Source organism: Carlito syrichta, unplaced genomic scaffold, assembly GCF_000164805.1.
Source record: "Carlito syrichta isolate Samal-C Ts95f unplaced genomic scaffold, Tarsius_syrichta-2.0.1 Scaffold303103, whole genome shotgun sequence".
Lineage (NCBI taxonomy): Eukaryota > Metazoa > Chordata > Mammalia > Primates > Tarsiidae > Carlito > Carlito syrichta.
The window spans coordinates 79179-102507 of record NW_007247199.1 but is presented as its reverse complement, the minus strand read 5'-3'; the positions used below and the strand labels follow the sequence as shown (position 1 = coordinate 102507).

The window sequence follows — 23329 nt, the reverse complement described above, 5'->3', positions numbered from 1 at the left end:
GTGAGACTCCAATTCGAAAAAAAAAAACTGAGGGTGGGAAATTGTGCTCCGGGCCAGCAGGGCGGGGCCCAGGGCCTTGAGGGCGGGGTTTGGGGGAAGGTCTGAGAGAATCAACCCTTGTGGAATGGGAGTTGGGAACCCGGATTCCTGGGGTTGGGGTGACCATCCCAATGTGCCTGGGACTGTCCTGGTTTCCACATGGGAAGTGCCACATCCCCAGAACCTCTCCGTCCCAAGCAAAACAGGATAGGGGTTGTGGTTGGGCCCTACATCCCCCAGAATGGGTGACCAGATCTCCCGTGGGTGCCCAAGAAATTCCTGGAGAGCCTAGTGGTGGATATTCTGTGCAGAAGTGGAGCAGAGGAGACTCCCAGCCCCCCACATCAAGTGGCCACTGTGACATTAGCGCTTATGTTTCTGCCGTCTGAGAACTTCATCCCTCACAGAGGAATCTCAAACCAACTCTTCCCTTTCTCAGTCTTTCCATCTAGAAAATGGGCATGGGGCCTAGAAAAGGTCAAATACAAATGCATATGAGTCTGGATGTGGTGACTCATGCCTGTAATCCCAGCACTTTGGGAGACTGAGGCAGGAGGATCACTTGAGCCCAGGAGTTCAAGATTAGCCTGGGAAACATAGCAAGGCCTCATCTCTACAAAACATCAAAAAAGTAGCTGGACATGGTGGCGCTCGCCTGTAGTCCCAGCTACTTCTCAAATACAAATGCATATGAGTCTGGGTGTGGTGACTCATGCCTGTAATCCCAGCACTTTGGGAGACTGAGGCAGGAGGATCACTTGAGCCCAGGAGTTCAAGACTAGCCTGAGAAACATAGCAAGGCCTCATCTCTACAAAACATCAAAAAAGTAGCTGGACATGGTGGCGCTCGCCTGTAGTCCCAGCTACTCAGGAGGCAGATGCAGAGATCGCCTGAGCCCTGAAGTTGAAGGCTGCGGTGGCCATGATCGTGCCACTGCGCTCCAGCCTGGGCAACAGAGTGAGCTCCAACTCAAAAAACAATGCATATGGGTTAAAGTATGTATTCAGTATAATATGCTCTTAGATTGAAGTGTAAAAAGCAAAGGATTTGATTTCAGAAGACCCTTCTCCACTCAGCGGGGAAGGGTGGGGAGTGGGAGTCTTGGCCAGCAGGGAATGGTCTTCCTGGGCCTTAGTCTGAGTCTGTGGTTTCTTTCAGGGCGGCGTGCACAGGGCTCTCTGTTCCTGAAGGCAAGGGCCATGGCCTCCCTGTTGCTGGCCCGGAGGCTGGCCTGCCGCTCCCAGCACAACTCCCGCCTGCTGCTGCCCGGTAAGCCTCAGGGTCTGGGTGACCACAGTCCTATCGGAAGACACCATCCAGACTAGGGGTGCCTGGGCTGGGAGAGTCCTTGGGGACAAAGGGCCCCCCCAGCTTGTGCTTCTGGGGCTGTCCTGCCAGCCCCCATAAAGCCGTCACCCTTGCCAACCCCCTCCCATCATCCCTTCCACCACACACTCCTTCCCCGGCGGATGACTCCACAGCAATGACTCCACAGCGGGTGGTGGCCTCAACAGCTAGAGGGCCCAGGCTGTCCCTGCAGGTCCCCACTGGGGAAAACTTGCTGCTGGGGGTGCTGCCATGGGACAAAAAAAGCCACACAGTTTCTGGAAATCGCCCGAAGGCCAACTGTGCTTCAAGGGCAAGGGTCGGAGGCTCTGTCTGAGGAATGTGCCCATTCCCCCTCTCCTGTCTCCACGCCCCACGCCACTGGCTGCTGCTTCCCCCACGGTCTCTCTCAGATGTTTCTCAGAGGCTCTCTGCCTCCGACTTAGCCATGTCAGCCCCCTCGTGAGCACCGTGAAACATGACTTCATGGAGAACTCCCTCCCAGTAGTCCCTGGAGGCAGGCTCCCATGCACCTCATTTTACAGGTGAGAAAACCGAGACTCAGAGAAGCAAACCATTCATTCAAGGTCACACAACTACTTGGATGCAACTCTGCTGGCTCCAGGACTCCCCCATTGCCATTGTGGAGTTCTGGGAGATGGTGGTCTCAGGAGTGTGACACCCGGCCCTCAGCATTCCTGTGTCATGCCCCACTGCACTCGGCTCCCAACCAACCGGCTCTCACCGCTCGGCCCACCTCTCCCTCCTGCCGGGTCCCATTTACCCAGTCTTGAGTCCTCCTAACCACAGAGCCACATGACCCCACATGCCCGGTCACCCCTCCCAGGATGGCTCACTTGCGGCCTCTCCAGAGAACGGCCTCCCCCTCCTGCTATTCCCAAGGAAGCTGATCACTACAAAGTGACGCCAAGGCTTTTTCTGGAGAAAAGAAAGGAGTACTCGTGTGTCCTCATTTAAGGACAGCTTGCTAATTTCAAGTTTTTCATTTCCCCCTTTGCTGGAAGCGAAGCAAGATGGCACCAGTGAAGAGCTATTTTTATCGCAATGCACATCCCTGAAGATCTAGTTGTTATTGATGTCCAGCAACCCTGAGTTTGGGCCAAGGAGGAGAGAAACAGTTTAGTGTAAAAAAATAGCCAGGTGTGGTGACCCAGCTACTCAGAAAGCTAAGTGGGAGGCTTGCTTGAACCCACCAAGTTAAAGTCAACCAGGGCAAAATAGCAAGACCCCATCTCTAAAAAAAAAAAAAAAAGTCATCAATATGTTCCATGACCTTTAACTCTCTTATAATGGAATAAACTCCTTAGGAATTCCCTTTTCAAGATCAAACAGAAGAAAACAAAGACTTGTTTTTCATGTTTATATAAGTGTAATGCTGTATTCTAACTGAACTTTATGTTCAAAAGGCAACCTGGTCTTACATAATTAATTCAGAACCTTCTTTAATAACAGAAACAATTATGGAAAATAAGAGGGAATTGAAGTATGTTTCTGAATATCGTAGCTTTGCATAATTTGACACGCTGCATCTGCAAGTGTATTAGGTGAGATCTTGGCATGTTTCTAAACCTCTCTGAATCTGAGATGCCTCTCATATGTAATGGAGATAACATTTATATACATATATAATATTTGAAATGAGATCACACATGGAGAGACACAAAAGAAATTAGCTTTGGAGGGCTGGCCCCTTGTAGTACACTCAGAATTTACTCCTACAGTTCAGCAACCAAAGTTTTTATCTGGAAGCTTTGAGAAGGTTGCGTCATGATTTGCAGAAGAAACATCCTGAGTGGTGGCAAACAGGCGACTGGTTCTTCCACCGTGACAATGCACCGCCCACACTTCACTGAGTGTTCTGCAGTTTTGGACCAAAAAGGGCATGACCCCCTGCCCCACCCTCCCTATTCACCTGATCTCACCTCAGGCGACTTTTTTTTTGTTTCCCTGGATGAAAGAGGTCCTCAAAGGGAAACATTTTGCCAATGCGAACGAGGTGAAACAAAAACTGGCAGAAGCACTAAAAGGCATCAAAATTGACGAGTTCAAAACCTGTTTTGAGCAGTGGAAAAAGCATCTCATTAGGGGTATTGCATCAAACAGAATATTTTGAAGGTGACTAAAGTTTAAACATGTAAGAATAAATACATGACTTTTTATAAATACATCCAGGTTTTTGGGGGGCCCCTCCTCTGTGTGATTTATATAAAGTGCCTACTAATTCTCTAGTCTGATACAATTACCCAAGGAGGAGGAACTAACATTTTTCAACCACCAAATAGTACCAGGAAGGTAAAAGATCCACAGTGACATTGAAGGGGCTTCTCGGGGTCACTGATTGTACATTCTGACACGTCTGTCTCAGGTTCACCATGTCTGCCCTTTACTCGGGGGTCACAAGGCTTGGGCTTGAGGCCACACTTAGGGTATCAGCAACACGCTGAGTCATAAAGCTTTTGGGATGAGCTGGGAACTCAAACATCCTCTATAAGTTTATTTTTTATTTATTTTTTAACTTCTTATTTTTATATTTGAGACGAGGTCTCTCTATGTTGCCCAGGCTGGTCTTGAACTCCTAGGTTCAAGAGATCCTCCCACCTCAGCCTCCCAAGTAGCTGGGGTTACAGGCACACCATGCCCAGCTAATTTTTTGATTTTTTTTTTTTTTTTTTTGTGGAGGTGAGGTCTTGCTATGTTGCCTAGGGGTCTTGAACTCCCGGGCAAGCAATCTTCCCACCTTGGCCTCCAAAAGTGCTGGGATTACAGGCATGAGCCACCACACTTGGCTCCAGTTTTTTTTAACAGAAAGCAACTATAAGTGGGGACCACCCAAATTTAGAAATTTAATTATTTTTTTCCATGTGACTTTGATTGTCACAACTGAGAATGGGTGCTCTGGGCATCTGGTGCAAGGAGGCCAGGGAATCTGCTAACCCTCCTACAATGGACAGAACAGCTTCCCACAACAGCTTATCCAGCTCACAATGTCAATAGTGTCAAAGTTGAGAGACTCTGATCTATGTAAGCATTTGGAAGTGGGTTGCAGTTTTACAAAATTTGGGTAATTTTTGTAGTCTATCCTTGCACGTGCTAATATCATGGACATCTTTCCATGCCACGAATATTCCAAATTTCATCCTCATGACCGGGCGCAGTGGTTCATGCCTGTAATCTTAGCATTTGGGGAGGCTGAGGCAAGAGGATTGCTTGAGCCCAGGAATTTGAAATCAGCCTGGGCAACCTAGCAAGAACTCGTCTTTGTTTCAACCTTGAAACAATTAATGAGTGCGTAATATTCGATGAAATGATTGGCAGTGCCATATTCTATTTAGCTGCCCTCCAGTGGTGTACATTTAGGTTGTTTCCTCTTTGTTGTGCTTATAGACAATACCATAGTGAGTATTTGTGACCTTCATCTTTGTGTACCGCTCCCATTCTTTTCTTAGGAGAAATCCTAAGGAAAAAAAAACAAAAACAAAAAAACTGCTCAGTTGCAAGCTGGCATCTCATGCCAGTAAAACAGGAGCCTGCCTGTTTGCCTACAACTTTGCTGGCACTGAGTTTTCCTATTTTTAACATCTTTTGTGTCCCTTTAATGCCCAGGTATGTCCAGATACAGTATTCTGGGGTGGTCTGGCAGGGACAGGTCGAGGTCCTATTGGGGACACTGAACGTCTGTTAGGGCAGAATTCTCATTATTTCTGCTATCACCAGGAGTTGGGTTCTTATGGTCTTTGTTTACTGCAGGATCCAGGCACATCAGTCAAGCCGCAGCCAAAGTCGATGTTGAATTTGATTATGATGGGCCTCTGATGAAGACAGAAGTCCCAGGGCCGAGGTCTCGGGTGAGTTGGGCACAACCACATGGTGTGTCTTGTAAATGGGACAGAGGGGTCTAGAAGGCAAGAACACAGCCAGACGTAGGGACTTAAGCTGTTAGCTGCTTTTAGAGACTTCACACTAAAAATCCAGGACATTGAGCCTGGCCATTCTGCCAGAAGAGGTCAAAGAAGCCTTCGCAGAGGTGATGTATCAGTTATTCATTGCCACCATGATGCCACATAACAACCAGCCATAGAAACCTCAATAACATGCGGCATCCCAAGTCCTCATGCGTCTAGGGGTAGCTGGGAGTAGGACAGGCAGCTGTTTTGGGTGCACATGCCTGGGGGCTGTCTGACTATTGTCTGTTGGAGGTTAGGCTTGTCTTGGATCACTGTAGTAACTTGGCTCTGCACCATGCGTCTCGCATCCTCCAGCAGAACAAGCCTGGGCTTGTTCTCATGGCAATGGCAGAAAGATATGGAAGCAAGAGGACAGCAGGCGAAAGGTCTGTCAAGGCCTGGACCCCATGCCGGCCCATCGCCACGCCCACCTCATTCTGCTGGTCAAAGCAAGTCGCAGAGCTTGCCTTAAGTCCAGCACCAAGGGCTAGGGTAGAACATCTAACAGCAGTGGAAGAGTATGGCAGTGTCCTACGGCACAGGGCCTGGATCTCAATGCCCTTGAACTTGGTCTTGGAGGAGATGGAGGAGGAATTTGACAAAGGAGAGCATTTTGTTCTAGGCAAGAGGATAACAGTGTAAACCTTTTAAGTGCACATTTCTTTTTGTCTTTGCATTTTTTTTTTTAAGCGCCACTTTTTTTCTGTCAAGAGATACTCTTTTGTCATTGCAACTATTTTATAAAGCCAGAAATCTTTGTACTAATGCAAATTATTGTAGTTATTTTGGATAGAGTTTTGCTAACAAAAGTGTGATTTTTCATGCTTATTTCTATTGAGAAAGTGGATTTTAATGTAAATAGTAGTGAAATTCTTGGAATAACTTTTCACATTCTTGTCATTAATATTATTCTGTATTTTTTATAGAAATATACAATTGTATCTGAAATACAATTTGTAAGATCAGAGCAACTAGTTTCTAATTCCCTGTTTCTTTATAGAATTGCACAAGTGGTTTATGGAGTGGCTGGATTGTAATTATAAATAGTTCTTTGATATGCAAATTAGTATTTTCAGTTGTTTTATTTTATATTCTTAATGGGATGTTGGAGTCCTTTTTTTCCCCAAACAAAAAGAGACCCTATGTGTTTATGGATACTAGATAAAGACCTTCAGCTTTAATTTGTTTTTTCTAAATATTTTAGTTTATATTATCCTCCAAGTATCTAAATCTCCAGTCTGTTGTACTGGTAATTCAACAGTGTGTTGAAATAGTTTCCCATCTACTATTTGTATCAAGTAATTCTTAAGTATTTGTAATATTGTTGACTAATAAAGTTGTTAAGAAGAGAGAAGAAAATGCCAAGGCGTAGGAAGACGTGAAAGATTTTCAGCTATTGTGGCAAGAGTGGGTACTTGCTATAATGCATTTGTTCTTCTTGCCTACAGGAGTTAATGAAACAACTGAATATAATTCAGGTAAGCAGGGCTAAGCTAATATTCCATCTGTCACTTCTTTATTACACTTGAGCTAAGGGACAGATTCTGCATCTGTTCAGGCTTTTTCAAAAAACCCAGTTAGTTGACTTTTGTTCTAAACCTTTGTTCTAATTTCCCTTATGATTTCTTTTTCGACCCATTGGTTATGTGCTGTTTAATTTCTACTTTTTGTAAATTACCAATTTTTTTTCTGTTATTGATTCTAGTTTTATTCCATTGTGGTTGAGACACATTTTGTGTGACTTCAGTCTTGTTAAATTCATGGAGCCTTTCTTTTTTTTTTTTTTTTTTGAATTGGATTCTCACTCTGTTGCCCAGGCTGGAGTGCAGTGGCACACTCACTGCCACCGCAGCCTCAACCTGCTGGGCTCAGGCGATCCTTCCACCTTAGCCTTCCAAGTAGCTGGAACTACAGGTTCACGTACCTGGCTAATTTTTTTATTTATTATAGAAGTGAGGTCTTGCCAAGTTACCTAGGCTGGTATCAAACCCCTGGGCTCAGGCTTCTATTTCCTGGCTAATCCTCTGCCTGGCCCCCCTCCCCATTATTGAACACCAGATCCTAAGACTTCAACAGTTATTGTAGAACTATTTTTTCCTTTGATTCAGTCCAGTTTTGCTTCATGTATTCAGAATTCTGTTGTTAGATGCAAATATGTTTATAACTGTCATATCTTCTTAGTGGGCCAACTCTTCTGTCATTATAAGATGTCTCTCTTTATCTCTAGTAACGTGTTTCTGTTTTATGGTCTATTTTGTCTGCTACTAGAATAAGCCATTTTAGCTTTCTTAGCATTGCTGTGAGCATTAAATACCTTTTCCTGTCAACATATTTGTATTCTTGAATCTGAAGTGTGTCTCCTGTAATCAGCATATAGTCGGTTCTTTTTATGTGGTCTGATAATCTCTGACTTCTGATTGGATTGTTTAATTCATTCACAGTTATGTATGTATCAATGTCTGCCATTTTACTTTTTCCCCATATATATCTTCTGTCCTTTTCGTTCCTCTGTTTCTCTTTTGTTTTTTATTTTACATTAAGTAAATACTATCTAGCATAACGTGTTTATTTCTTTAATGATTGCTATATATTTTTAGTTTTCCTAGAAGTTGCTTGAAGGTGTAGCGTATATGTCTTGCCAGAAATTCCACCTCAACCTTCTTTGTTCTGATATATAAAATACAGGAGGCCAAGTGCAGTGGCTCATGCCTATAATCCCAACACTTTGGGAGGCCAAGGTAAGGATTGCCTGAGCCCAGGTGTTCAAGACCAGCCTGGGCAACTTGGTGAGACCTCATCTCTATGATAAATCTAGAAAAATTAGCTGGGTGTGGTAGCACGTGCCTATAGTTCCAGCTACTTGGAAGGCTGAGGCGGAATGGTCGCCTGAGCCCAGCCCAATGTCGAGGCTGTGGTGGCGGTGAGCAGCGAGCCAATGCATTCCAGCCTGGGCGACAGAGTGAGACTCCAACTCAAAAAATAAAATAAAATAAAATAAAACACAGGAAAATTCAGAAAATATAATGAACTATTGTGTGTTTTTTTGGTTTTTTTTGAGTTGTAATCTCACTCTGTCACCCAGGCTGGAATGCACTACCACACCTGGCTAATTTTTTGATTTATTGTAGAGATGAGGTCTCACCAAGTTGCCCAGGCTGGTCTCGAACCCCTAGACTCAGACAATACTTTTGTCTCAGCCTCCCAAAGTGCTGGGATTATAGGCTTGAGCCACCGTGCCTGGCCTTAATGAACTATTACAAAGCAAACTACCCATGTGATACCCCAAAGCAAAAAATACAACATTGTAGCACCCACAGATACCCCTACGTATTTGTAGACTCCACAAGACGCGGTCTTCTTCACCGGTTCAAACTCCATCCTGAGAGGTAGGGCCCCAGGGAGCTGTGGCGAGCCTAAGTTGGTCTCTTCTCTACCCAAGAATGCAGAGGCTGTGCATTTCTTCTGCAATTACGAAGAGAGCCGAGGCAATTACCTGGTTGACGTGGATGGCAACCGAATGCTGGATCTTTATTCCCAGATCTCTTCTGTCCCCATAGGTAAGAGCTGGAAAGCCCATCCTTGAATGCACCCTCCTACCCCTCACCCATGGTCATGGTCATGGCTACCCGGGCCTTTTCCTTCCAACGGGCATATCCCAAGGTGTTGCGAGACACTCCCCTCAGGAGCAGGGAGAAAGACCGGTCATGTGGGGTGGAGAGGGTCTCTTTTTGTTGTTGTTGAATCCAAGTCTCACTCTCCACCCATGCTGGAGTGAAGTGGCACGCTCACAGCCACGGCAGCCTCGACCTGATGGGCCCAGACGATCCTTCCACCTTAGCCTTCCAAGTAACTGGAACTTACAAGCAGATGCCACCACGCCCAGCTGAGAGGGTCTCTTATTAGGCATCTTACAAGTCTTTATTCCTCCCCAAAACCCCACGAGGGAGATATTAATGAATATCTCCATTTTGCAGATGGGTAAACAAAGGCTGGGGAGGTCTAGGAGGCTTAGTAGCTGCAGAGGCATCACAGCTAGAATGCGAGTCTAGGTCTGCGTGTCCACCGTGTCCACCATGCAGGGTTTAGCTTGGGTTTCCTGGAAGAAGAGCCCGAGGCAGGGATTCTTCTGCACATAGTTGAGAAGGGAGAGAGGGGAGGAGGGGGAGCAGCCTAGTGTGGGGACAGAAGTATGAAGGACCAGGTCTCAGCTAGAGACTGTCCTCAGCCTCTATACCAGAGACAGTTCCAGACTGAGGCAGCGGGGCTGGCTTTTCCATACCCGGCGCCGGTGAGTCCTCGCCTGTCCGAGGGGAGACCGTATGTCATCTCCTATGCTGAGTGGTTTCCTTTCGCCAAGGGCGATTTTCCAGAGGTGGAGGCAGCTGGAGCCATTATCAGTCAACAGAGACAGCAGCTGGGAGACAGTGACCCAGGGGGTGTGGGGCGCCAACAGCCTCTGCCTCCCTAGCTGACCTCCATGCTGCACAGAGTGGGACTCGACATGTCGAAGGGCACACTGATGACAGGATAGACAGGGCTCTTTTTTTTTTTTGAGTTGGAGTCTCACTCAGTCATCCAGACTGGAGTACAATGGCTGCTCCTGGCCACCGCAGCCTCAACCTGCTGGGCTCCGGCAATCCTTCCGCCTCAAGTAGGCAGAATTCTACTTCTTCCAAGTAGGCAGAACTACAGGCGCACACTACCACACCCGGATAAATTTTTTTTTTTTGGATTTATTATAAAGATGAGGTCTCGCCAAGTTGCCCAGGCGGGTCTCGAACCCGCGGGCTCAGGCATTTCTCTCACCTCAGCCTCCCAAGGCGCGGGATTACAGGCTGAGCCACCGAGCCCAGCGACGGGGCTCTTTTTGCAGCTCCAGTGGTTAGGGTTTCCTTGGCTGATGGACGCCCGACTGCCTTCTTGGTCATCAGGCTGTGTCTGATGTTTGCAGATGTTGGTCTGTGTGCTGCTGACGAGACGAGAGTCTTCCCCACTCCATCCAAGCTATCGCCCCCGCCCATCAGCGGCCCAGGGCCTTTCCCTGAGACCCACCCCAGGGATCCAGTCCTCCCTGACCCCCCCCAGCCCATGTCCTCGAACCCATTTATTTCCCACTGCCATGTGATTAGACCATAAGCGGATGACTCAGCCTTTGGGGGAAGTCCATCATTTAGAGCAGTCTCAGCCATTGAAGGCAAACCAGCTGGTCATGGTGGCTCACACCTGTGCAGTAATCCCAGTGCTTGGGGAGGCTAAGGCTTGAGCCCAGAAGTTAGAGACCAGCCTGAACAATATCGTGAGACCTTGTCTCAACCAAAAAATTTCAAAATGAAAGGTGGGACCAGACGCAGTGGCTCGTGCCTATAATCCCAGCACTTTGGGAGGCCGAGGTGAGAGGATTGCCTGAGTTCGAGACCAGCCTGGGCAACTTGGTGAGCCCTCATCTCACCAAGTTAGCCCGGCGTGGTAGCGCGCACCTATAGTTCCAGCTGCTTGGAAGGCTGGGGTGGAAGGATCACTTGAGCCCAGCAGGTCAAGGCTGCGGTGACCGTCAGCATGCCACTGCACTCCAGCCTGGGTGACAGAGTAAGACTACAATTCAAAAAAAAAAAAATGAAAGCTGGGTGTGGTGGTGCACGCCTATAGTTCCAGTTACTCTAGAGGCTGAGGAGGAAGGACTGCCTGAGCCCGGGAAGTTGAGGCTGAAGTGAGCTGTGATCATGCCACTGCACTCCAGCCTGGGCAACAGAGTGAGACCCCAACTCAAAAAATATGTTATAGGCCAGGCACGGTGGCTCACGCCTATAATCCCAGCACTTTGGGAGGCTGAGATGAGAGCATTACTTGAGCCCACAGGTTTGAGATCAGCCCAGACAACTTGGCGAGACGTCATCTCTACTAATACTCAAAAATTAGCCAGATGTGGTAGCAGATGCCTGTTGTTCCAGTTGCTTGGAAGGCTGAGGTAGAAGGATCGCCTGAGCCCAACAAGTCATGGCTGCAGTGGCTGTGAGTGCCACTGCACCACTGCACTCCAGCCTGGGCAACAGAGTGAGACTCCAACTCAATATATATATATATGTATGTATGTATGTATGGTATAAAACCCTGTCTCCTCTCTATGTTGGAGTGGAATGGATAGGCTTAAGCTATTCTGGGTTCAAATTCTGGCTTTGCCATATTAGCTGTGGAACTGTGCACCCCCCGGACTCCCTCACGGTGAATGCCCTGCCGCCAGTGGGTGTACCCATAACAGGCCTGTTGCTCGTTGCGTGTGGCAAGAGACACCAGATTGCAGCTGAGAAAGGTTTAACGGTGGGGCTGCCACAGAGGGCATGGGAGGGAACCTCAAATCCCTCTCCCCAAGGGCTTTGGGGCCAGAGTTTCTAAGGGTTTGGGAAGGGCCAAATTGTGAGTATTGCTGATTGGTGGAAGATTGTGGGATGAAGCCATGGGACAGGGAGGCGAAACTATATTCTAGTGCTAACCCCATTCCTCTATAGACTGGTTGGCATCAGCTGTTTTGCTGGAATTCGTGATCTGAAAAATATCTTAAGCTGTTCTTAAATAAAAGCTTTATGATTCTAATGTCAGAACTCCTATCTACAAGGGGAAAAAAAGCAGGGATGCAAACAGTATCTAAGAAACTTTGGTTACAGGAATTGGGGCATCGAGAAACCTGATTAGTGCTGAGTTATGATTATATTTCTATCCAGAATCCTCCTAACGCTCTGAGGACAGATTCAGTGGGAGATCAGATTGGCAGCAGTTGTTAAAGAAACTAGAAGTTCTACAAGTTCTTCCTCTGGCCACCTTTTCTCCCTTATCTGTAGTCTTTGTGAAGATTTTTTTTGGAAGTTAATACTTACTGAGGATTTACTATAGGCCTGGCATCTTGCAAAGCGCCTTCCCTGTTATCCCATTAAATGGCTACAACCGTCCCATAGCTGGGACATCACCCCCAGTTCACTGAGGGGGCCGGGTCTAAAAGATTGCAGGGTTTGCCCAGCATGTCCAGGGATTCTAAGGCTAAGCCAGATGGGAACCGATGACTCTGCTTCCTGAGTTTATTCCTAGGGCAGCAGTCCCACAGATCCTGCCCCTGTCCTGGCCCAGGGATGTGGGGGTCCCACAGCATGGAAGGCCCGGGCAGGGTTTTCCTGATCAGAGGAACCAACTGGTTCTTGTTTCACCCCTCCTGCAGAAGCCAGTAAGACAAGCTGCATCTGGGACTTAATGAGATTTACCTGGAATGGGCTTATCTATTGAGGCAGAAAAGCCAAGCACACAGGCAGTAAGATGAGCAGCCAGAGCTTAGAGACCTCTGGCCAGAAAAGCAGCTGGAAAAGCCCAGAGTGTTCCTTTCTTGAGTAACGGGCACTTTCCAGCCCTGGGCCCTCATGCCTTGGAGTGGGGTGGCGGAGTCGGGTGAGGAATGTAACAGCCTTCTCCCCCGGGTGTCCCTCCTTCTGCTCCCCCTTCCCCTTCCACCCTCCCAAAGTGGCAGGGAGGAACCTCGGGGATTTTCACATCACTTTCACTCTTTTTGATTCTATCAAGGAGAAAGTCTCCTCTGGGTGAAGCCGGGTCTCCCATACCTGTCTAATTTCCCAGTCTCTTACCACGAAAGAACGCAGACCCCAGGCTCAGAGCCTTGGGCAGGTGACATTAAGATTGTTCCTACTAGCCGGGCTCGGTGGCTCAGCCTGTAATCCCGCGCCTTTGGAAGGCTGAGGTGAGTGGATTGCCTGAGACTGCAAGTTCGAGACCCGCCTGGGCAGCGAGACCTCATCTCTACAATAAATAAAAAAATCAGCCGGGCCTGGTAGCGCATGCCTGTAATTCCAGCTACCTGGAAGGCTGAGGCGGAAGGATCGCCGGAGCCCAGCAGGTTGAGGCTGCGGTGGCCAGGAGCAGCCACTGCACTCCAGTCTGGGTGACAGAGTGAGACTCCAACTCAAAAAAAAAAAAGATTGTTCCTACTGCCCTCAACCTCTGACCACAGTGATATAAAGTCTCCCTTCAAATAAATGTTTTTAAATTGAACAATGAATTGGTTTCAAGAAAATAGGTACAAGTTATATATGATAAAATGGTGATACTTGCCGGATGCAGTGGCTCATGCCTGCAATCTCAGCACTTTGGGAGACTGAGGTGGAAGGATCGTCTGAGTCCAGGAGGTTGAGATCAGCCTGGGCAGCAAAGTGAGACCCCCATCTCTACAAAATTTTTAAAAACTAACTGGGCATGGTGGCACACACCTGTAGTCCCAGCTGCTTGGGAGGCTGAGGTGCGAGGATCGCTTCAGTCCAGGAGATGGAGACTGCGGTGAGTCATGACCCTGCCACTGCACTCCAGCCAGGGAGACAGAGTGAGACCTCGACTCAAATAAATAAATAAATAAATAAATAAATAAATAAATAAATAAAATGATGATACTTAAAGACCAAGAGTTTTCCTCCCAAGTCAACTTCCCACTCTGAGGTTCACGTTCACAGGCGATTCTTTCCTCATAGGTGACATTTTTGAAATCTTGCCCATAGCGCTGCATCTCCATCCTGTTTGTTCATTCTGCCAAAGTCAGTTGAGCTGAACTCTCAGCCCCCGACTCTCAGGACCTCAGAGTCTGGTCTGGGGGCCTCAGTGCCTCCCTCCTCCTGAGGCTTGGCCTTCCTGCAACAATGATAGAAAGCACATAGCAGATGCTCAGGAAGAGGAAGCTTTGGTTGTAACAGGAGGGAGGTTAGAGACAGCCCTGCACGGCCTCGGGCCAGAATGTCCCGGGTTCCATGCCAGCCTGTGCCTCGGCCTCTGGGCATTCCCCCCCTTTCCCATCTGCATCCTGAGCTGGAGATGCCTTGGAGGCCCCTGGCAGGATTAAGTGGGCTCGTGTTTATAAAGCATTTAGCCCAGAGCCTGGCCTGTAGTTTGTGCTCGGTAAGGGGAGGCAGACAAGTTAATTAACAATGCCAGGCAGTACATGTTTTTGAAAATTTGTATTTTTGAGTCGAGGTCTCATTGTGTCGCCCAGGCTGGAGGGCAGTGTGGCACAATCACGGCTCACTACAACCTCGACCTCCTGGACTCAGGCAATCCTCCCACCTCAGCCTCCTGAGTAGCTGGGACTAATTTTTTAAATTTAAAACAAAAATTTTTAAATTAGCCCAACTAATTTTTTAAAATTTTTTTGTAGAGATGAAGTTTCACTGTGTTGCCAAGGCTGATCCCCAACTCCTGGGCTCAAGCAGTCCTCTCACCTTGGCCTCCCAAAGTGCTGGGATTACACAAATGAGCCACCACATCTGGCCCAATTTAAAAAAAAAAAATTTTGACTTCAAAATAGAGACAGGGTCCTGATATGCTGCCCAGACTTGTTTCAAATTCCTGACCTCAAATGATCCTCTTGCCTCAACCTCCCAAAGTGCTAGGATTCCAGGTGGAAGTCAACACACCCAGTCTCGTGATCTTTCTTTAATTCCACTTTTGGCTTGTTCACTGCAAGTGTATAGAAATGCACTTGATTTTTTTTCTTTTTTTTGAGTTGGAGTCTCTGTCGCCCAGGCCAGAGTGCAGTGGCACACTCATAGCTACTGCAGCCTCAGCCTTCCAAGTAGCCAGAACTAAAGGAGCACGCTTCCACACCTGGCTAATTTTTTTCTTTAGTTGGAATCTCACTCTGTGGCCCAGGCTGGAGTGCAGTGGCACACTCATGACCACCCCAGCGTTGACCTACTGGACTCCGGCGAGCCTTCCGTCTCAGCCTTCCAAGTAGCCGGAACTACAGGCACGCGCTACCGCACCCAGCTAATTTCTTATTTCTTGTAAAGATAAGGTCTTGCCAAGTTGCGCAGGCTGGTCTCGAACCCACGGGCTCAGGCAGTCCACTCGTCTCTGCCTCCCAAAGTGCTGGGATTACAGGCTGAGCCACTGAGCCCGGCCTGCACTTGATTTTTTATGTTGATCCTTCATCCTGCAACTCTGCTGAACTGGGTTATCAGCACTAATAGCATTTCTTAGTAGATTCCTGGGGACTTCCTGTGTACAAGGTCATGTCATCTTCAAATCTAGTTTCACTTCTTCCTTTCTAATCTGGGTGCCTTGGATTGATTTACCTTGTCTAATCACCATAGGTGGAACCTCTAATAAATGTTGAATAGACGTGACTTCCTCCCTGGGGAGGACACATCCTGTCTCTTACCACCAAGCATGACATTAGCTGTGTGTGAGACAAGCTTTGACCTGGCATTCAGCTCCCCTCACAATGTATCTACTCAGTAGGTCTCAAGCTGGAACCTGAATCCCAGTCTCCTAAGGAATTTGTTAGAGATCTCTAGGCTGCACCCTGAGAGATTCTGAGTTGGGGTCTTGGGTGGGCCCCAGGGATCTCTTTGTCTGCAAAGGATAAGGGACCCTTTGGCCTGTGGAGAGTTGCAGGGTTGGAAAGGGAGGGGGGGTGCAGAGGACAAGGGAGGGACATGGAACCCTCAGGTGTGATGCTGATCACTGACTGTCCCCTCCTCTCCACAGGTTACAGCCATCCTGCCCTGGTGAAGCTCATCCAACAGCCTCAGAATGTGGTAGGTTTCCAGGCAACGCAGAGTAAAGACCAAACGTGTTCATGGCTGTTTGCAGAATTACTGAGCAGCCTTTAGAAATAGTTCATTCAGCAGTGCATGGTGGCTCACACTTTTAATCCCAGCACTTTGGGAGGCTGAGGTGAGAGGATTGCCTGAGCTCATGGGTTCAAGACCAGCCTGGGCAACATGGTGAGACCTCATTTCTACAATAAATCAAAAAATTAGCTGGGCGTGGTGGCGCATGCCTGTGGTTCCAGCTACTTGGAAGGATGAGGCAGAAGGATCGCCGGAGCCCAGCAGGTTGCAGCTATGGTGGCCTTGAGCATGCCACTGCACTCCAGCCTAGGCAACAGAGTGTGACTCCGACTCAAAAAAGAAATAGTCCATTCATTCATTCATTCCGTATATATTTATTGAGTCCATGCTATGCGCCAGGCATGTAGAATGCCTTGTGAGCAGAAAATAGTGCTCCCATTCTCATGGGGACAGTCAATTCACCACACATAAATAGAGAACTAGAGCTGACCATGGCCGAGGTGGGAGGATTGCTTGTTCCACCCAGGGTGATTATATAAGATAAATCAATCCAAGGCACCCAGATTAGAAAGGAAGAAGTGAAACTAGATTTGAAGATGACATAACCTTGTACACAGGAAGTCCCCACAGAAGAACACACAGGTGGGAGGATTGTTTGAGCCCAGGAGTTCGAGACCAACCTGGGCAACAAAGGGAGACCCCCATCTCTACAAAAAAATAGAAAAATTAGCCAGATGTGGTAATGCACACCTGAAGTCCCAGCTACTCAAGAGGCTGAGGCAGGAGGATTACTTGAGCCTTGGAGGTTGAGGCTGCGGTGAGTCATAATCATGCCACTGCACTCCAACCTGGGTGACAGAATGAGACCATCTCAAAAAAAAAGAGAGAGAGAGAATTAAAACCGTATTACATGCTACAGAGTAAGGCAGGCAGTGCTTGTGGGCATAAAATAATAGTGGCTGACATCTATGAAACACGTGTACCCAACACTGTGTTCAGCTGTAATATTGACAAATCTATGAAGCATATACTCTTTATTATCCCCATTTTATAGATGTAGAAACTGAGGCACCGAGAGGTTAAGTATTTGCCCAGGTCACACGTGGAGGTGCTAGGAATGAACCCACAGGAGCTGAACCACTCTGGAGTGGAAGGGCCAGGGCTCATGGAAGACTTCCCAGCGAGTGACGTTTGAGCCAACACCTGAAGAGGGGGAAATGGCCTATCAGCATGTGTGGGAGGAGGGGTCCCAGCCCGAAAAGGAGGGCAGGAGGGAGGGCGGCAGCATGGCCGGGACAGAGAGAGCGGGAAGGGGTCCTTGGGGGACGGGAGGAGCAGGGGCACAGGGCTTTGAGACACCACCTAGACCAGGGCTTCACAAGCTCAGCCTTTAGAAACATTCTGGTGTGGGACCACCCACGGTGGGACGTTTAGCAGCATCCCTGGCCTCCACCTACTAGATGGCAGTAGCATCTGTCTCTCAGTTGTGATGCCCCAAAATGTCTGCAGACATGGCCAGATGTCCCCTGGGGGGTCAGTCAAGTCGGCTGAGAACCGCCGCCTCCTGTGGCAGAAGACTTCAGTCTTGATCCTGAGAGAGGTGGAAGGATGCTGCATGGTTACACATAGTCTAACACACATGCAGCCCTGTGTGCATCCTAAATGCACTGCTCAGCAAATTTTCCACAGAGCCTCCTGTTTCTCAACTTGCTTTTCTCATCATCATCGCTTAAGACAACGGTCCTCAGCCTTTTTGGCATCAGAGACTGGTTTCATGGATGGGGGGCAGGGACAGCCTGGACATCTCCCATGCGTAGCTCACAATAGGGTTTGTGCTCCTTTGAGAATCTAATGCCACCATTGATCCGACAGTAGACAGAACTCCGCTGGCCTGCCACACACCTCCTGCTGTGTGGTGCCATTCCTTAACAGGCCACATACCCGTATCTGTCTGTGGCCCAGGGGTTGGGGCCCCCTGCCTTAAGACATTATTAAGACCAAGTTGCTCAGACTGGTTTCGAACTCCTGGACTCAGGCAATCCTCTTGCCTCAGCCTCCCAAAGCACTGGAATTATAGGCTTGAGCCACTGCGCCAGGCCTCAGAAACTTTTTAAATTTTCTTTTTTTTTTTTTGAGTCGGGGGGCTCACTTCATCACCCGGGCTGGAGAACAGTGGCACAATCATGGCTCACTGAAGTCTCAACCTCCTGGGCTCAGGCGATTCTTCCAATCCCAGCCTCCCAAGTATTGGGGCTACAGGCACATGCCACCATGCCTGGCTAATTTTTATGTTTTGTAGAGATGGGAGTCTCCAACTCCTGGGATCAAGCCATCCTTCTGCCTCAGCCTCCCAAAGTGCTGGAATTATAGGCAGGAGCCACCACACCAGGCTCCCATCATGAAATTTTAATACCACTGTGTATTAGTTTTCTATCGCTGCTGCAGCAAATGATCACAAACCTATCCATTTAAAACAAACAGCAATACCCATGTACCATCTCCCAGTATTTGTGGGCCGGGAGCCCGGTGGGCTCAGCTGAGCACTCTGCTTAGAGTCTCTCAAAGTTGAACTTGAGGACTTGGCCCGCTGGGCTGTCAACTAGAGGCTCTGGGGAGAATCTGGTTTGGGCTCATTCAAGTTGCTGACAAAGTCATTTCATTCTCAGTGTCCACACGGCCCCTCCACCCTCACCCCAGCAACGACAGGCCTGGTCCTGTCTATGTCTCCCTCTTCTACCTCTGCCATCCGAGGCTTCTGTGGTTGCACCGGGCCCACCCGGGAAATCTAGCATCATCTCCCTGTCTTAACCATTGGGGACCTTCATGATGTCTACCAAGTCCTCTTTGCCGTGTGCCATGTCCACAGTCCCAGGGATGCAATGAGGGTGTGGCATCTTTTGGGATCATGATTGCGCTTCCTGCACACAGATCCACTCTGTGTGTACTATGTTGACATCTGTGCTTTCACAGAACAGCGTAAGGTTGTTTTCACCCTCGGTGAGGATATACAGATGGTAACAGGGATCTCAGAACCTGCCCCCACCCAGGAACGACTTCCCCAGCCACGTTAGGTAGACAGTCCCCTGCCAGAAGGCAAGAGATGCGTTTCTTCTGCCCCTTATAGCCACAGAAGAGGGATTCCTTCCTGGAGTGTGTACCCTTGACCTTGCCTGGCTTATTTCACTCAGGTCTGTGTGACTCACCTCTGTGAGTAGCCACAGACGGTCTATCCTCATGGCTTCATGGCCATCCACTGTGTGAGTTGACCGCAATCAGTTTACCCACCGATGGGCACTTGGGACGTTCCCAATGCAGGGCTCTCTGAGACCACTGCTGTGACCCATCGAGTGTCTCTTGGTGAACACACCCACGCATTGGGTACACAGCTGGTATGGGACTGCCAGCCACGGCGCAAGTGCGTGTTCAGGCTTGGCAGATCCTGCCAGACAGTTTTCCACACAGTACTGACTCCACTCCCACTGGCAGGGTGAGCATTCCAATTGCCCCTCTTTCCCACCAACATGGAATATCGTTGGAGGGTTTTCCTTGGACTCAGGGAGTTACAGACTCGTCCACACACAACAAGGAGGCTGATTCCCAAAATGAAATCTAAGAAAGGCAGGAAGAACCCAAAGCCCAAAGTCAGAAAGAGAATCCCTGCCCTTAAAGCGTTTTTTCCCCCTATTTTCTGAGTCAGGGTCTCACTCTGACACCCAGGCTGGAGTCCAGTAGCATGATCCCGGCTCACCACAGCCTCAAACTCCTGGGCTCAGGCGATCCTCCTGCCTAAGCCTCTAGAGTAGCTGGGAGTGCAGGTTTGTGCCACCACGCCCTGCTAATTTTTATTTTTTTATTTTTGTAGGAATGAGGTCTCGCTGTGTTGCCCAGGCTGGTCTCAAACTCCTGGACTCAAGCAATCCTCCCGCCTCGGTTTCCCTATGTGCTGAGATTATATGCATGAGCCACCGTGCCTGGCCTGTTTTTCCTTTTTAACCCACAGAGTTGTAGTTCACAGGAGAGAACCCATTTCCACCTTTATCGACAGGTGTGCCCTGCCTGGGAGGGGCCTGGGGACATTCTAGCCCCCAGTTAGCCCACAGGCTCAGGGACTGTAGAGGAAACCGGAGTTCTCTTGAGTGTCTGATGAGGCCCGGCTGCGACCGGAGTCTCCACGATGTGTTTACAGTCAAAGCCCAGCTTTGTTTCGAAACGCTGTGCAGATCCCAGATGCTTTGGCAGTTGGCGCTGAAAAAAATGTGTCAACAAACACATCAGACACATTTGCAGTGTCAACCGCCCCCAGAGGCAGAGTTGTCCCCAACAAGACGTGCCTTCAAGGCCCAGGGACTCTGATTCTGGGGGATGGCATCCCTCTGTCCCTGACCCCACCAGCAACCTCTCCGCCCACCTCTCGCCTCTCCCCTCCACCTTGGGGGGAGGCTGGTCCCAGCGTTTCTACCTCCTACTTGGCTTCTGGCCAGCAGCCTCTCTCGGTGCTTCCCACCCCTGCTCTCACCTCCTCCAAACCGTCCCCACTGTCTTCGTCCTGGCCTCCTCCACATCAAAGGCAAAGCCTTCGGAGAGCAGGCTCCTGCTTTCTTCTTCAGCCTTATTTATTCATTTATTTAAGAGACAGAGTCTTGCTCCATGTCCAGGCTGGTGTGCAGTGGCGCAATCATAGCTCACTGCAGCCTCCAACTCCTGGGCTCAGTTGATCCTCTCGCCTCAGCCTCCCGAGTAGCTGGGACTATAGGCATGCGCCACCACACCCGGATCATTTTTTAATTTTTTTGTGATGACGAAACTCTAACTCCTGAGCTCACACAATCCTCCTGCCTCAGCCTCCCAAAGTGCTGAGATTACAGGTGTGAGCCACCACACCCAACCTCATTATTGTGTAACTTGTGGGCAATGTAATGAGATGGCCTTGGTGACATAAGAAATTGTAACTGGGGCCAGGCACAGGGGCTCACACCTTCTCAGCCTCAGATGAGGCGGGAGGCTCCCTTGAATCCAGGAGAGGGAGGCTTCAGTGAACCTGAATTGTGCCACTGCGCTCCAGCCTGCATGAGAGAGCCAGACCCTGTCTCAAAAAAAGCTGCACAATACATGCACGTGGCCGGGCAGGCCTGGCCAGTTGAGACACGTGTGTCCTGTGACCTCCAGACCTGTCTACCTGCATAGGCGGCCCTTCACGAGCCCCTGCGTCCTCGGTGTGCCATTCATCTCACTGGCTCCCTCCAAGCACCTGGCAAGGTGTCCCCATTTTGGCAGATGAGGACCTCGACACGCAGAGAGGTCAAGTGACTCGCCCAAGGTTGCACAGCCACTTAAACCGAAGCCTGTTGTCTTCCTGCTGCACTCTAAGACTGCTGGGCTGGTGGCAAGGATTCTAGAATCCTGTCCCCACTTGATCCTGGTACCCGATGTCCCAGATATCTTCTGTTCTTGATGCCACGCTTTGTCGAGCGGGAACATACCCCCACGTCTTTCCGGGGCCCAGATAGGCAGTCAAGCAGTCAGCCAGCCCGGCTGTCCCCCTCTGGGGGCCACCTCCCTGCTGCCAGCGATGGCAGCTTGCTTCCGCCCTGTTCTCGTGATGACCCTGATTTCTTAAGAGCCCACTGGCAACTTGGAGCTAGAAGGTAGCGCTCCTGAGGCCCCATGCAGGCCAGCCAGGGTCTCCGGGTGGCCCCAAGCATTCTTGTTTCTGGTGAAGGCCATCCGGAGGCTCTGAAAGAGGATGGTGTCTGAAGCCAGCACACCCAGGTCTGAGTCAGGATTCTGCCCTTTCTTGCCTTTGTAACTTGGGGCAAGTTGCTTGACTTCTCTGGTCCTTAGTTTCCCCAGTTCTATCATGAGAAAGGTTGACTCCCTCTATTTACCCTAGACGCACCTGGGTGACCACAAAGCAGAAAATGCAAGAGGGTAGTGATCGGCCCAGTTTTGAGGGGCTTCAGCAAGTCCCAAAGTCCTCAGGAGCTTGACCTCAGCACCCTCAGTCCCCTCTGTCCTTGGGTTTTCCCCCATGCGGTGATGCCGCTGTTTGGAGTCCATTGAGCTTATTACACTAATCATGTCAGAGAGAGGGAGAAGTCCCCAAATTCCAGTACAGTCCTCCCTGTTTATTAACTACAAGGTGGTTTTTTTTTTTTTTTTGAGTTGGAGTCTCACTCTGTCACCCAGATTAGAGGGCAGTGGCACGCTCCTGGCCACCACAGCCTCAACCTGCTGGGTTCAGGTGATCCTTCCACCTCAGCCTTCCAAGTAGCTGGAACTACAGGCACACACCATCATGCCCAGCTAACTTTTTGATTTATTGTAGAGACGAGGTCTCGCCAAGTTGCCCAGGCTGATCTTGAACCCGCGGGCTCAGGCAATCCTCTTACGTTGGCCTCCCAAAGTGCTGGGATTATAGGCGTGAGCCACAACGCCTGGCCTTACAAGTTTTTATTTTAGAATACATGTACTCTTTTGAGCTGGGGTCTCACTCTGTCACCCAGGTTGGAGTGCAGTGGCACGATTAGGGCTCACTACAGCCTCTACCTCCTGGTCAGGCGATCCTTCCGCCTCAGCCTCCCCCATGCCAGTTAATTTTTATTTTTTTATTTTTGTCAAGACAAGGTCTCACCATGTTGCCTGCGTTGGTCTCGAATTCCTGGCTTCAAGCGAGCTTCCTGCCTCAGCTTCCCAAAATGCTGGTGTTCTAGGTGTGAGCCATCAAGCCCAGCCAGTATCATCTTATACAACTTTAGTACAATATCCCAACCAGGAAATTGACACACAAAAAAAATAGGAAGTATCCCTAGTGGATTTCTCTAGAAGTTCAGGGGAGCCTGTCATTCCCCACACTGACAGAATGTCATCAGCTGCAACGCCATTCAGAGCCTCTTTGAACGCCTGGGCTATGGAAGGTGACCTTGGTGGGCAGGGAGTGTGTTGGGGCCCAGAAGTCACAGTCTGTCTCCTGGCCTTTTCAGAGCACATTCATCAACAGACCTGCCCTGGGAATCCTGCCCCCTGAGAATTTCGTGGAGAAGCTACGGGAGTCCCTGCTCTCGGTGAGTTCCAGGGGTTTAGCCTGCCAACTAGGCAGCCCTGCCAGTCTCAGGGTGGTCCCAGCAGGGGAAGGAAAGGGTCAGGATCCCAGCAACGCAGGGCAAGGTGTGGCTGCAGAAATCAGGCTCTTTGTGCTTCCTTTTTCTTTCTTTTTTTTTTTTTGAGTTGGAGTCTCACTCTGTCACCCAGACTGGCGTGCTGTGGCCGCTCCCGGCCACCACAGCCTCAGCCTACTGAGCTCTGGTGATCCTTCTGCCTCAGCCTTCCAAGTAGCTAGAACTATAGGCGCGTGCTACCACGCCCGGCTCATTTTGATTTATTGTAGA

At 49.2% G+C, this 23329-nt stretch overlaps 1 protein-coding gene across 4 annotated transcripts in view; it reads left to right on the top strand.

Annotated features, from left to right (window-relative positions):
• The window catches only part of ABAT (4-aminobutyrate aminotransferase), a 102181-nt gene that overhangs the window by 57598 nt on the left and 21254 nt on the right, over positions 1-23329 (top strand). For 3 of the 4 annotated variants that reach the window (XM_021712137.1, XM_008057667.2, XM_021712136.1), the window contains 6 exons: positions 1199-1309; positions 5135-5232; positions 6780-6809; positions 8771-8888; positions 15859-15908; positions 22925-23005. In XM_021712137.1, the coding sequence (XP_021567812.1) occupies positions 1240-1309; positions 5135-5232; positions 6780-6809; positions 8771-8888; positions 15859-15908; positions 22925-23005 (447 nt within the window). In that variant the 5' untranslated portion in view covers positions 1199-1239. Of the gene's footprint in view, positions 1-1198; positions 1310-5134; positions 5233-6779; positions 6810-8770; positions 8889-15858; positions 15909-22924; positions 23006-23329 lie in introns of those variants that run through there. The other variant, XM_021712138.1, reaches the window with a different exon arrangement.